The sequence below is a fragment of the Mauremys reevesii genome, linkage group 14 (assembly GCF_016161935.1).
Source record: "Mauremys reevesii isolate NIE-2019 linkage group 14, ASM1616193v1, whole genome shotgun sequence".
NCBI classification, from domain to species: domain Eukaryota; kingdom Metazoa; phylum Chordata; order Testudines; family Geoemydidae; genus Mauremys; species Mauremys reevesii.
Window position 1 is genome coordinate 35,208,621 of NC_052636.1, and position 15,156 is coordinate 35,223,776.

Below are 15,156 nucleotides of genomic sequence, written 5' to 3' on the forward strand. Positions count from 1 at the left end.
GTAAATCACCAGACAGGAGAGAGACTTTACCTGTGCGAAGTGCTGATTGGCAGCCGAATGCATTACACCCTGCCTGGCAGGAAAGGTCCATCAACATCAGAGAGACTATTATGGGATGTTAACGAAGACACAAAAAACTGTTGTTGTGCTCTTGACTTCCCATTAGCTGAGTTTCCAGGACAGAGCACATGGTAGGAAGGGGATGAAAAATCCCATGCCAAAGGAACTGATGATCTGTATGTTGCTTGGACTCTAGGGGGCAAAGTTTCTAGGCATAAGCAAGAGATCCCCAGCTGCCTAGCCGGGGTTAGTCCTAACGAATATGCAGAGCTTGCTTATTATAGAAGCTTCTATTACCTTTGAAATCTAAGACTGCAACTCGTCTGCATCTATAGGATTACCTGCTTTAACTTTGTCAACAACTCTTGTTTCCTTTTAAAAAAGTCTTAATACAGGTTATGACAGGACTGGCTACAAGTGTTGTCTTTGTTGGAAGATCTAAGATTCAATTGACCTAAGGAAGTGACTGGTCCTTTGGGCCTGGCAGTAACCTGAACATCGCTGTGACTCGTGGGGTAAGGGAGGGTTCTCAACCAGGGGTCAGAAAGATATATGGGATCACCCAAGAGGACTGTCTGTGGTTCCATGTTAATGCTGTTACAGAGCCTGAAGTGTTTACACTGGATACTTGGTTGGTGAAATCTCCATACAGACCTCACACCCAATTTGGGGTTTGTTCCTGCTTCTTACCAGTCTGCCCGAGGCTGGTGCTCGTGCTCGAGTCACTGAAGACAGCGTTACAGAGAGAGGGGCTGTGACTTCCCACGGTCACTAAACAGGTCTGTGACAGAGCCAGGAACAGACCCTGTTAGCTCCAGAGCCCCGTCACCCGCAGCTTGGAAAGGTCCCCACTGTATTAGGCTGCAGGAAGAGGTGTGCAGGTACTGCAGCTGAGCTGCCCTGCCAAGACGGCCTGTGCATCCGTGGACAAACCACCTCGCAGGGGGGTGTCCCCTGGGTCAGGAGAAGTCAGTGTCCAGCCCTGTGGGGCTGCGCTCCTGGCTCATACCTCCAGCACTCACTGCTGCCCCTCCCTTCCCAGCTGCACTGTTCAGCCAGCCCCAGGCCTCTGTGAGGTCACCTTCCCCCCGCCCCCTCAAACCTTCAAACTGGGACATGGTGCACCAGTACCAATCAGAGTGCACTAGTGTAAATTTTGTCTACACTAAGGGTTTGCACCAGTGCCTAAAACACCAGGGTGGCAGAGACCTTCAGAAACAGCAGTACGGTGGCACTAGAACCTATTTCTAGCTCGGTCACAGACAGCCTGGGTGACCCTGGACACGTCAATGTTTCTCCTCCCAACTTTAGTCTCTTTACCCAGCTGCCACTCACTGGGGTCTCCTCTCTCTCCAGAGCTGCTCACCACTACAGTCTGTGTGGGTGTCCCCAGAGCTAAGGCAGATCAGCTCTGGAATAGTCGTACAAGGGGGGCTGGGGAGTCTCTTTCCCTGGAAGTTTTTAAGAACAAGTAGGACAAAGCTCTGCCAGAGATAATCTACATATACTTGTCCTGCCTTGGCAGAGAGAGCTGGACTTGATGACATCTTGAGGTCCTATCTAGCCCTACATTTCTAGGATGCGATGCAATATATACATATAAAAACACAACATACAGCTGGAGAAAGCTTCCCCCCCGCCGGGCTCCCCTCCATCCCAGAGATACACCAGTCTGGGAATGTCTAGGGATACAGATGGTGTATCTCTAACCTGGTCTTAAAGACCTCCAATGAAGGAAATTCCACAGCCTCCCTTGGAAGCCAATGCAAGGCAAACACTGACCAAAACAACGCTGTACACACACTCGCTGGGCTTGGGGTTAAGGGGAGAGGCAAGAATTCAAACAATCTGGGTTCAGTTCCCAGTTTTGCCCCATATTCTCCATGCAAACTTGTTAGACACCGGCGGCTGGCCCGTGCCCGCTGACTTGGGCTCACACGGCTCAGGCTGTGGGGCTGTTTAATTGTGGTGTCCATGTTCCGGCTGGCGCTGCAGCCCAAGGTCTGGCACCCTCCCACCTCACAGGGTCCTACAGCCTGGCCCCAGCCCGAGCCCAGACACCTACACTGCAATTCAACAGCCCCTTTATCTGAGCCCTGTGAGCCTGAGTCACCTGGCATGGGACAGCTCGGGGCTTTTAGTGGCAGGGCAGAGATACCCTTGGTGTCTGTTCCGCACCTGTCACAATGGGGACCCTGATCTCGGTGTCTGTGCACAGCCCTGCGCAACAGGGGCCTGACCTCAGTGGGGACTCTGCAAGTCCCAGCATTACAGGATCCCGGATTTTGTTTAGGGCCCCTGCAGCAACTGGCAAAATGTGGGGCCAGGATCTCTGTCAGGGTCTGTGCAGTGCCCAGTACAGTGGTGGGGTGTGATCTTTGTTAGAGTCAATGCAATGCCTGACCCAACGGGGACACAGATCTCAGTTGAGGTCTCTGAAGCGCCCAGCACAATAAAGGCAGTGGTTTGGGTCGCAGTCGTCCGCTGCCTGGCACAAGGGGGGCCGTGATCTCGGTCCAGGTCTCAGTTTTACCGGGCACAACAGTGGGTTCTGATCTCACCTGGGGTCTCTTCAGTGCCTGGCAGAAAAGGGCCCAGATCTCAGTTGGGGTCTCTGCAGCAGCTGGCAGAACAGGGCCACGCTCAGTACGATAGGAGCCCTGATCTCAGTCACACACCTGGAGAGAAAAGTGGGAAGATTTTTGAGAATTTGATATTAGTATTTCAGAACTGAGGAGAAAATGGGGCACAAACTAAATATTTGCCAATATAAGGGACAAGCATCAACATGTGGGGAGAGTTTATGTCACCATTCAAGAGAAAAGATGGGAAATGTGAGGGGATTATACAGGAATATTGAATCAACAACAGAATGGGACAGATTCTTCTTGCCTCACACTCACAGGGGACAGGAGTGGGACTGGAGTAAGAAAGTCGCTGGCTGTGGGGAGGGGCTGGCAGTGGGGTCTGGGAATGTGACTAGCACGTGATGTGGGGGGAGTAGCTGGGACTGGGAAACCTGGGGCTGGGCCGTCTCCATGGGGGACACTTGCTCCTCCCTCCCCTTCCTGGCCCTTCCCAGGCCCCGTTGCCAGCAGAGAGTGGCCCCCCCAGCCCAGCCCAGAGGTGTCCCTGTCTCAGGGCCCCCCCAGCCTCTGCCCATTCACCCTCTGCCCAGCTCAGGAATCCCTCGGGGGAACCATTTCCCACCCGCACAAGGACAAATCCCTGCAGGTGGAAATGGGGGAAACCCCCCAAACCTGAGACCTGAACTGGCCACTGGCGAAGGGGAGAAAATGGGGCACAATCGGGGGACAGGGAACTTCTCAGGGGTTGGGGAGGGGGTCACCCTGGGCGCTGCTCGTGGCTCTCTAGGGAGAAAGGGGGCAGGACGGGGAGGAGGGGGTCCCCACGGGAGGGGGCAGCGGTAAATCCGAGGGGATCTCAGCCCCCCCCTTTCTCTCCCCGCTCCTCGGGGGTCACCTGCTCCCCCCCCCGGCCATGTCCGGGCTGCACCGACATTTCCCGCCCCAGCCCCAGGTCTCACCCCCAGCCCTGCGAGATGCCGGGTCTCCTCCTCCCGGACACAGGGACAGAGTCACCGCCCGGCCCCGCCCCGGGGCTCGCTCGGGCCTGGAGGCTGCAGCTTCGCAGCAGGGCGGAGCGGCCAGGCACGGGGGGTTAATGAAGGGCTCTCCCGCCGCGATCTGCGCATGCCCAGAGCTCCAACGGCACCAACCCTTCTCCGGCCCGGGAGAGGCTCCAAGGGCCCCGCGCGAGCAGAGCCCCAGCGCCCAACGCTCCCTCGCAGCCCGGCTCTGGCTCCTCTGCCAACGTCACTTCCGCTTCCGGGAGAGTCCGGAACTACATCTCCCAGCCTGCCCCGGGGCTGTTTCCGCAGCCCAGGTAAGGGAGGGTTTCAGCAGCTGTGAGTCGGCCCGGGCTGAGCCGCTGTTGCTCCCCGGGGGCGGTGTCTGTGCGGGGCCCGGCCGGGGTTTCTCCAGCTGGGCCCCGCCCCCCGGGCTCTGCTGAGGCTCCCGGTGACGGAGCCCGGGGCGGGGCAGGTCCCGGCTCTGCGCGGTGCCCCCATCGCTGCCCCCGGGGCCCGGAGCTGCTGCCGCGCTGAGGCCGGGAGGATCCTTCCGCAGCGAGTCTGAGCCGCCCCGGCTCTGCTGTGCCCGGTACCGGGGTGAAGCGGGTCCCCGCCCGGTGCCCCCTTCCCCGCACGGGCGGAGCAGGGCAGCCGCGGGGAGCCCCGGGAACGGGGCAGACCCCGGCTCCCAGCCCGGGGCAGGGCGCTAGGGAGGGGAGGGGACGGGAGAGGTGTGAGGGGAATGGGGGGCAGGTTCCCAGATCTCTGACCCCGCACACTCACTGCAGCGTCCCTGCCCAGGGTCACTTCCCTGTGACCGAGGTGAGGGGCAGAGAGAGGAAGAACCAGCCCCGGACTCTCCCTGTTCCCCCTGCGGCAGGAGTGCGCTGCCCTGGGGGCAGGGTCAGGGGGACCCCCCCCCCAAGGGGGCTCCTTTGGGTCTGGTCTGGTCCAGGGTTTGGTTCACACCCTGTTGCTGGGAGGGCTTCAAAATGTCTTGGTTTGTTACTGCTGCTGGGGGGAGCACAAGGGGGAAAGGAGGGGCCGGGGGCCCGGTCTGTGCTGCACTGTGGGGACTGAGCATGTTCCCAGCCTGGCAGAATCTACAATCTCTGTCTGCAGGGAAAGGGCCTGGGGGAATCGTGATGTGAAATGAACTGAAGCCTGTTCTGAAACCTCCACAACTGCCCTTCTCGCCCTGCCAGGCTGCAGAATGACGCCCACCTCTCGCTCCAGCTCGTCCCAGCCTCCCATGGGACAGGAGAAATGGCTGCAGTGGAGCCACCTCAGGTAGGGGTTATTGGGGGGTTGCTGGTGGGTTCCTGCTGGAGGGGGAGGGGCAGGAAATACTGAAGAGGTGGCAACTTCTGGGGAGTTAGGGCTGGAGGGGGCAGGGAATACCCTGGGTGAGGAAAGGGAGTGGGACAGTGTGTGACAAACACGGCTGCTACTCTGAAACCTGCTGGGACTTGTTAACTGTGTACAGATTTGGTCTCCTCACCTCAAAAAAGATATTCTAGCACTAGAAAAGGTTCAGAGAAGGGCAATTAAAATGATTAGGCGTTTGGAGAGGGTCCCAAACGAGGAAAGATTAAAGAGGCTAGGACTCTTCAGCTTGGAAAGGAGAAGACTAAGGGGAGACATGATAGAGGTATATAAAATCATGAGTGATGTGGAGAAAGTGGATAAGGAAAAGTTATTTGCTTATTCCCATAATACAAGAACTAGGGGTCACCAAATGAAATTAATAGGCAGCAGGTTTAAAACAAATAAAAGGAAGTTCTTCTTCATGCAGTGTACAGTCAACTTGTGGAACTCCTTACCTGAGGAGGCTGTGAAGGCTAGGACTATAAGAATGTTTAAAAGGGGACTGGATTAATTCATGGTGGCAAAGTCCATAAATGGCTATTAGCCAGGATGGGTAAGAATGGTGTCCCTAGCCTCTGTTCGTCAGAGGATGGAGATGGATGGCAGGAGAGAGATCACTTGATCATTGCCTGTTAGGTTCACTCCCTCTGGGGCACCTGGCATTGGCCACTGTTGGTAGACAGATACTGGGCTAGATGGACCTTTGGTCTGACCCGGTACGACCGTTCTTATGTTAACATGGGCCTAGATCCTCAGAACAAACACTTGGGTGTTGGGGGAGAAAATTCCCTAATTTGTGAAACAGGAAACAGACAAAGCAACTCCCTGGGCGGGGCTGGGAAAACTGACCAGATTTCCAGGGCTGAACCCTCAACCTGCGAGCCAGGGGCTGGTGTGACATGGAAAGGGGGCACCCAGCAGGGAGGTGTAGGGAAGATGTCCCAGCCCCTCACATCCAGCTGCTGGCAGTGGGGAGGGTGTTGGGTTCCCTACCATGGGGCTGTGCCTGGACCCTACTGGGGGCTCCATCTCCTGTATCAGCCTCTGGCTAGTAGGTCTGTGGTGGATCTGCTGGGAGAGACAAGGGGCTCTCACTTCGTCCCCTCACCCAGATGTCTCCTGGCTGCTCTCAGCAGTGTGGGGATAGGACTCTGCTGACTCTCTCAGAGCTTCCATTTGATTGGCTCCTTTCCTCCATGAATAGTGGGGCTGTGAGTGGGGCAGCAGGTCCTGAGTGTTGGGCTCTTGCTCTTCCAGGGGCCGGTGACCTTCAAGGAGGTGGCTGTGTATTTCACCAGGGAAGAGGGGGCTCTGCTGGACCCCACTCGGAGAGCCTCTGCAGAGCCGTCATGGAGGAGAACTGTGAGACTGTGACCTCGCTGGGTAAGGATTCCTGTTCCCTCAGTTTTTAGAAGGAGAAATGCAGAGTTAAGGTTCATGCCAGTCCCCCAGTGCCACCTCTGCTCTGCCCTGTTTCAGCATCACCCCAACATGCCAGAGACACCCACACTAGCCCTCTCCCCTCCCCTGTTACAGAGCGCTCTGGGAACAGAGCAGTACAGCACAATGTCTAACGTGTTCTTCTCTTTGCTAAGATAATATTCGGGTTCAACTCCATCATAGCAAACAGCAGCTTCCTCCCCCTGGCCTGCTCTCCAGTACCGAACCTCCTGCACACAGGCCAGCTGAGCCTTGCACAGTGTTACTACCCCCTTGCCCTCAACCTGAGTTATCCTTTTGAGTCACTGCCTTCACTTACCCCTCACTAAGCCCCACAGTTCACTCGAACATACGCCCCCAGGGTGCTGACAATCCCCATGGCAAGAACACACCCTTGGGCACCTTTGCTGACCAAGCCTACAACACTCAGCATGGAAATGAGGCAGAATTGCCCCCCAAGTTTCACATGCCCCCCTCTGCATAGCACAGTCACAGCTCTGCCCAGCTGCTCCAACCCATCCCTCCATCAGCAAGTCACAGCTACAGCTGGCCCAGTGCACACAGCTGGAGGCATGCGGATAAATGCTGGGATTCCTACCTGTGAGCACAGCACAGACAATGTCTTAGTCTTTCCTCGGATCGATTATAGGTTCATAGATTTTAAAGCCAGATATGACTATTAAGTCATCTACTCTGACGTCCTTTATATCACAGACCATAGAATTCAACCCGTTACTGCTGCATTGAACTGAATACCTGAGTCCCTGTGGCAGTTGGTTAACCTTTGCACGGCTCATGCAGAACCATTCTCACTGGTTCTGGCCAGCTACAGGGTTAAGGGTTGGGGGAAAGTTTACATTAACTTTTCATTTCCTGGTCTGCAGAGGTTTAAGTTTACTCACTGTCCATATGGTGTAAGGCAGGAGACCGCACTGGGCAACTTTAACTCTGCATTAATGTAGCTTATGAGCATTTAGTTTCCTGTTTTAAAAAATGGATGCTTTTGCCGCTATAGCTGTGTCTGTAATTGAGCTTTGGCCAGCAGAGCCATGTTGGATGGTGTGCGTCTGTGCGCATGCGTGAGTGCACTTTTTCACAGCCTTAAACAATAGAGCTGGACTGGCAAAGCTTTTAAGAGCTACCTAAGACCGACCTAACTAGTTCCTCGACAGACACCTGACACGCCCCCTTTGGGTGAACGAATATGCGTGTACCTGGTCCGTGGGAACCCAGTAAAACATTAGGCACCCTGTGCCTCTGCCAGGTGGCATCAAGAGGTCCATGATGAGTCATATCCTCCTCCAGTCGCTGCATTAGAGTGTATTTAGAATGAGCCGGCTGACCCCCGTTCCAGCCTTCTGTTTGGGTTCCACAGGGCTCTGTCCTTGGGCCTCTTCTTTTCTTCCTCTGCACCTTATTTCTGGGAATCTCATCCGCACACACACATTCAACTACCATCTCTGTGCTCCTAACTCACAGTTCTGCCTCTCTGCTTCTGGCCTGTCTCCTTCTGTCGCAACTGAAATCTCGGCCCCTCTCTCTCTCTCTCTCTCATATCTCCTCACTGATGTCCAGCCATCAGCTAAAGATCAACAGCTGAAGCAAAGCTCTTAATATTTCCCCCAAGCCCTCCCCCCACCTTCTTTCTCTACCGCCGCAGACAGCACCATTGTGCTGCCTGTCACTCAGGCCCATAACTGTGCACACGGAGCTCCCTCTGGGGCCTCCTATCCAGGCTGTGCGTACACCTGGCATTTTCTTTTTGCGTAACATCCTTAACAATTGGCCTTTCCTATCCATCCGCGCAGCTAGAGCTCTTAGTCATCCTCTCCTGTCTCGGTTACTCCAACATCCTTTTCTCTGACCTCACCTTGCGCATCTCCATTCAGAAGGAAAAAGCGCCCTCCTGGTCCTCGAACATGACTTATGAGGGAAGGTTGAAAGAACTGGGCATGTTTAGTTTTGAGAAAAGAGTGAGTGGGGAACTGAGAACAGTCTTCAAATATGTCAAGGGTGGTTATAAGAGAGCAGTGATTAACTGTTCGTCACGTCCACTGAAGGTAGGAGGAGAAGTAATTGGCTTGATCTGCTGCAAGGGAGGTTGAGGGTGGGTAATACCAAACCTTTCCAGCGATAAGGATAGGGAAGTGCTGGAATGGATTACAAATAGAGGTTGTGGAATTCTTGTCCCAGGAGGGTTTTAAGAACAGGTCAGACAAACTTCTGGCATATTTACACCTGATCCTGCCGCAGGGCGATGGGAATGGAGTAGATGACTCCTTGAGGTCCCTTCCAGCCTATATTAGAAGATTTTAGGATTCATTGCCTTAGCCCTTCGCTTTGATCACGTCTCCTGGTGGAGAATTCGAACCATTTTTGTGGCTCGTCTGTGGGTGCAAATTTTGTTTCTAGAGCCCTGAAAATCTGCAGATATCCATGGGCCATTTTTGCGGATCGCAGATCGAATGCGGATATAAATTTTTTATCCATGCAGGGCTCTACCTGTCTTACTTCTGTCTATACCTACAATTTAAATCTATTTCGTACACAGTGACTACATCTGAAATAACATATGAGATCACCATAACAATGATCAATGAATGATAAAACAAACTAATTGGCTCCATGAACCACGGAGACTCTTCCTTTTCCATCCCCACCTGCAAGAGCCGCTGTCTTTCTTCTCTGCATGTTCTTTGGATCTTCGAATTTGTCCCTCCTGAAGTCACATGGCCTGATTCTTATTTTTCACATTCTCCTTTGGCAGAAGAATTGGTCTGTGGCTCTTGAACTACACCATGTAATTTGCCAGCTTTCTCCACACAGTGTTTTTTATGCTCCCTCCCTTTATACCTGACTCACTAGGTTCCCTAATGCCGCAGGATGTGCTTTCCTGACATCTAATGCTGCTGAGATCCTGCCTTCAGTGATATCCCTGCCCTTCCTGGTCCTTACTCCACTGAACCCCCCAGCCCATGCTTCCTGTTCCCAGCTTCCCCTGGACTCTCTCTTTGGCTCTGGACCTGTCTGTCAGCAAGAAGCAGTGCCAGGGACACTTGCCCTCTGTCTGGAGTCATCACTTTCTGGGAAATGCAGTTCCAGTCTCTGTTTTTTAGGAGCCTCTTTGATAATGAGTGTCTGGCTGTGTGTGTTCCCAGCAAAGATGGGGATAGTTAAATCCCTCCTAAGCAGAGTGTTCTGCACCTTTGAGCACCTGGGGAGCTAGCCCTGCGATTTTATTGTTTAAAATGGACTGGGGTTAAACTAAAAGAATGTTTTTTATGATGATAAATGGCCTATGAATTCCCCTGATCTCCTTTGTTTTCTTTCCCTTGAGCAGGGTTTCCAGTTTCCCAACCCTCTGTGATCTTCCAGCTGGAAGGAGGAAGAGCCGTGGGTCCTGGATCTCCCTGGTTCAGTGGAAAGCGAGATCCTGGGAAGTCCCTGCACAGGTGAGGAAACATTAAACCAACCCAGAAACTGTAAGTGCCTGAGAGAACCCGCTGGGATTCCCCACCCAGACTCTGTGAGCTCAGGACAGTCCCCAGCAGATCTCACTCCGGGCTTCCTACAGATGATGATTGACGCCTTGGCTGGAGCTCCCTCCCTTCCTACTGCGTGTTTGGATGGGATGTGGGCAGGGCCGGCCTTGGGGAAGTGGCACCTTGGGCAAACTTGCATTTTGGTGCCCCTGGCTCCCATGGGCTCCCTAGGCAACCCACGTTCCCTTCCCCCCAATCTCTGCACTGTGTCCCTTTGCCCCAAATGCCTGCTCCCCCTCCTGCACCCCTAATCCCTACACCCCTTCATTCCTAACCTCTGCCCCCCTCGTATACCCCAATACCTGCCCCCTCCTGAGCCCCTAACCCCTGCACTGTGCCCCCTTCACTCCAGCCCTTGCACTCCACTCCTGTGCCGCAGTCATTAATGGTCTGGAGGATGGCGTGGACTGCACTCTCAGCAAGTTTGCAGATGACACTAAACTGGGAAGAGTGGTAGATACGCTGGAGGGTAGGGATAGGATACAGAGGGACCTAGACAAATTAGAGGATTGGGCCAAAAGAAACCTGATGAGGTTCAACAAGGACAAGTGCAGAGTCCAGCACTTAGGACAGAAGAATCCCATTCACTGTTACAGACTAGGGACCGAATGGCTAGGAAGCAGTTCTGCAGAAAAGGACTTAGGGGTTACAGTGGATGAGAAGCTGGCTATGAGTCAACAGTGTGCCCTTGTTGCCAAGAAGGCTAACGACATTTTGGCTGTAAATAAGGGCATTGCCAGCAGATCGTTCCCCTCTATTTGACATTGGTGAGGCCTCATCTGGAGTACTGTATCCAGTTTTGGGCCCCACACTACAAGAAGGATGTGGAAAAATTGGAAAGAGTCTGGCAGAGGGCAACAAAAAATGATTAGTGGGCTGGAGCACATGATTTATGAAGAGAGGCTGAGGGAACTGGGATTGTTTAGTCTGCAGAAGAGAAGACTGAGGGGGGATTTGATCGCTGCTTTCAACTGCCTAAAGGAGGGTTCCAAAGAGGATGGATCTAGACTGTTCTCAGTGGTAGCAGATGACAGAACAAGGAGTAATGACGTCAAGTTGCCGTGGGGGAGGACTAGGTTGGATACTAGTAAAAACTATTTCACTACACTAGGAGAGTGGTGAAGAACTGGAATGGGTTCCCTAGGGAGGTGGAGTCTCCTTCCTTAGAGGTTTTTAAGGTCAGGCTTGATAAAGCCCTGGCTGGGATGATTTAGTTGGGCATTGGTCCTACTTTGAGCAGGATGGTGGACTAGATACATCCTGAGGTCCCTTCCAACCCTGATATTTTATGGTTCTATGCACCCCTTCACTGCTACCCCCTGCACCACTCTCCTGTGCCCTCAACCCCTGCACTGTGCCCCCTTTGCCTCTAACCCCGGCATCCTCCTCCTGCACCCAAGTGGGGAACCTGACCTGGATGCACAAAGCAGCTGGCATTGCTGCTCGCTCCCCCACTGGACTGCTGCTCCCCTGCCCCACACAGCCCTGGGGGGCTGGGAGAGGGGAGCAAGGAGCGACGTCAGGGCTTCCTGAACCCAGGTCACCTTCCCTGCAGGCTGTGTAAGGGGAGGGCAGGAGAGCAGCTGCTCCTGATGTCTCAGCACAGCCCAGGTGGGGAAATGACCTGGATGCTGAGAGCCCTGGTGTGTGTGTTGGGGGGGACTGTGTGTGTGTGTGTGTGGGTGGGTGGGTAGGTAGGTAGGTAGTATGTGCCTGAGTGAGTGAGCGCGCTGTCTCTTTCTTTAAGAAAGTTCTCAGGGTCGGGAGCCTGAACTAGGCTTGTTCAGACAGAAGCAGCTGCCGGCAGCTCCGGCCCCAGAGAGGCAGCAGCACATGCAGATTCCCCCTGTCCCATCACCCCAGCTCAGTGGAAATCGGGTACCTGGGTTGGGGGGAGGGGATCACCCCGCCATCAATCAGCACCTCCCCCCTGCAGAGCAGTCAGGAGGATGCTCCCAGTCGGGGGTGGACGGGGCGACTCCGGGGATGAACGGGGGGCTGGTGGGACAGGAACAGCAGCAGCTGCACACGTGGAGCAGGGCGGAGAGGGGCCCCTCTGCTCCGGAGCAGTCACCTGACTCTGATGGCTGGTCGTCCAACTGCCCCCTGCAGCTCGGGTCTCTCCCACTCCCCCACGCAGCTGCTTATCTGCTCCCTGTGCCGCGTTCATCAGCCCAGCGAGCCTCTCGGCAGCAGGTCAGGTGGGAATCCAAACCCTGCACCCAGCACCCCCTTGGGTGGGGCACCCGTACGGCCCCCCCCCAAAGGCCGGTCCTGGGTGGGGAGCAGAATTGATCCCCTCCACTGTCCCCCGTGGGGAAGAGTTAGGGGGAGTTGAGTCCCTGATTTTTATTTTCTGTCTCTCCAGCACTTACTTGGGTTTGTTCTCTGCCTTTCCATCCCCAATTCTGAGACTTCTCCTCTCTTCTAACAGGTGATGGGGTGGTGAGGGAGAGCGAGGAGCAGAATCCTCACCAGGAAGATGCTGAGCTCGCCGAAGCGCATGGGGAATTACTGCGAAGAGCCAAAGGGAGTGTGTCCAGCCCCCATGAGCAGGGAAAAGCTGGTGAAAATTACCCCAGACCAGAGAGAGAGCAGGGAAACCACTCAGAGGAGAGAGTGGATGAACCCATTGATTGTCAGGGAACTCACAGGGACCTCAAGGAAACTACGTCCCAGGAGAAAATCCTCACGGAAAAGCGAGAGAATACATGTAGTCATTCATTCATTCATGCCCGTCACCCCAACCGGGGTATGGGCCGCCAACAACAGATCTCCATAGTCTTCTATCCTGGGCCATTCGCTCTAGCTGAGTGTGGGAAAAACTTCCATTACCGCTCAGTCCTTATTCGACATGAGATAATCCACACGAAAGAGAGACCCTACAAATGCTGTGAGTGTGGGAAAAGCTTCAATCGTACCTCAGCCCTTAGTAGGCATCAGCGAATACACAGAGGAGACAAACCCTATGAATGCCGTGAGTGCGGGAAAAGCTTCACTCAGAGATATACCCTTAACTCTCATCAGAGAATCCACACAGAAGAGCGACCCTATGAATGCTGCAAGTGCGGGAAAAGCTTCACTCAGAGATCAGCCCTTATCTCTCATCAGACAATGCACACAGGAGAGCGACCCTACGAATGCTGTGAGTGCGGGAAAAACTTCACCCGAAGCTCAAACCTTACTAGGCATCAGAGGATCCACACAGGAGAGAGACCTTATGAATGCCGTGAGTGCGGGAAAAGTTTCAGTCACTTCTCCTCCCTTATCTCTCACCAGAGAGTCCACACGGGAGAGAGACCCTATGAATGTTGCGAGTGTGGAAAAAGCTTCTCTCGGAGCTCAAATCTTACTATGCATCAGAGGATCCACACAGGAGAGAGACCCTATGAATGCCATGAGTGCGGGAAAAGTTTCAGTCACTTCTCCTCCCTTATCTCTCACCAGAGTGTCCACACGGGAGAGAAACCCTATGAATGCAGTGAGTGCGGGAAAAGCTTCTCTCGAAGCTCAACCCTTGTTACACATTACGGAGTCCACACCGGAGAGAGACCATATGAATGCTGCGAGTGTGGGAAAAGCTTCACTCATAGTTCAGGCCTTTCTAAACATCAGAGAATCCATAAAGGAGACAAACTTCATAAAAACCTTCTCTAGAGCTGTCAGGAGATTTTTTCTTTAATTCTTTTGACAGTTCCCAGGTAGTGAGTGTTAAGGCTGTTTGCATCTTTTGCATACTGTAGTCCCTCAGCTCCCACACATGAGTTGCCCACTTCTGAAGCTCGCCCGTCTTTGGGGTGGATTCTGTGGTCCTTTGTATCAACTCCATTGTCCTGCGAGTCATGGGAGCCTGTGTCCTTTCTACCAGGAATGTCATCACCCCAGGTGGGGGAGATGGGGGGTGTCTTCAACCAGCTACGTTGAGATAAAATCTACCTGGGTCTCATCACTGTGGTTGCCATGGAGTTAGCTAGCTTGAGTTCATTTTCCTGATGTAATAAGAGAGCTATTCTTGCAGTAAAGACATGGGCTATGGATAGTCAGTGGGGTTATCTAGCACATTTCCTCCTGATCTGAGCTAACCATCGTCACATTTCCTTGTCTAAACAAACCTGGAGATTCACATTTGTACTCCTCCTCCCAGTGCAAAGTTACTGTTAGAGACGTCAAGTTCCTCTTTGAGGAGACATTGTCTCATTCCCAGTTGTTCTCACATTACCCTGGATTGTGCAGAACAGCAGTTATTTTGCTGACTTTTTTTTCTCATTTAGAATATATTTAAATATGAAGAAGAGCTGGAGCAGTGTCAGGGAAATAAGGGTCATTTTAGGCTCTGTGACACTGGAAGGAAATGGGGCGACTCAGACATTCCCCATCACCCCAGAACTGTTACCTTGTGCCTGAGCCATGCACAGTTCACCCCTTCGTATTCCTTCGCTTCCCAGCGTGTCTGGTGTCATGTTCTTGGCTGTCCATGCTTGGGAATGGTGCTTGTACACGTCTTTGATCCTAAATCAGAGTCAGTCTGGCAGGAGATGAAAGTGTCAGACTTGGAAGGGGATTTCAAATGGATCCCAAGCACCGTTCAAATCCCCTTTTCCCTCAATGGCAAAGCCGCTTCTGGGAAGGTCGGCTGTTTTTTCTCCCATTATGAAGGTGCTAAAACTCCTGTAAATAACACTAACACGGATACCCCTCTGATACCTCTCTTATTAGTCTGGATCTGTAAAAGCAGCAAAGAATCCTGTGACACCTTATAGACTATCAGACTTTTGGAGCATGAGCTTTCGTGGGTGAATACCCACTTCGTCGGATGCATGAGAAAGCGCTGGGTGAAGCAGGTTTCAGTGGATCATGGGAGAATCTCTCATCCTGATTCTGAGACATCAGATGTAACCTAGTCTGGAATTTCACTTTAAATTAAAATGAAAGTGTCTTCTACCTCTCTGTGATACGGGTTTTCTATCTTTCATGAAGGCTCCTTGGTCATATAACTGCATGTTAGTTTTGTTTGACAGAATGTAGCTCAGATTTTTTGGGAAATTTTTTTACTTCAGGTTTGTTTTTCCCCCTATTCCTGCATGATGACATGGAGAAAATTCAAATGCAGTTCAGTCAACAGGAGAGAATACTCCAAGCTGTTGGACATGTTAC

The 15,156-nt window shown here is 53.1% G+C and overlaps 1 protein-coding gene and 1 long non-coding RNA gene across 2 annotated transcripts; both read left to right on the plus strand.

Annotated features, from left to right (window-relative positions):
• Window positions 1–4,882: 4,882 nt before the first annotated feature.
• LOC120381718 lies at window positions 4,883–9,847 on the plus strand. The gene is made up of 3 exons (XR_005588140.1): window positions 4,883–4,942; window positions 6,278–6,403; window positions 9,801–9,847. It is a non-coding gene; the product is annotated as an uncharacterized LOC120381718 (long non-coding RNA).
• Window positions 9,848–12,819: 2,972 nt separating this feature from the next.
• Window positions 12,820–13,659, plus strand: LOC120381596 (zinc finger protein 79-like; the record flags this gene model as incomplete). The annotated part of the gene is made up of 1 exon (XM_039499749.1): window positions 12,820–13,659. A coding segment is annotated over one exon (840 nt), but the record flags the coding sequence as incomplete, so codon positions are not given.
• Window positions 13,660–15,156: the final 1,497 nt, after the last annotated feature.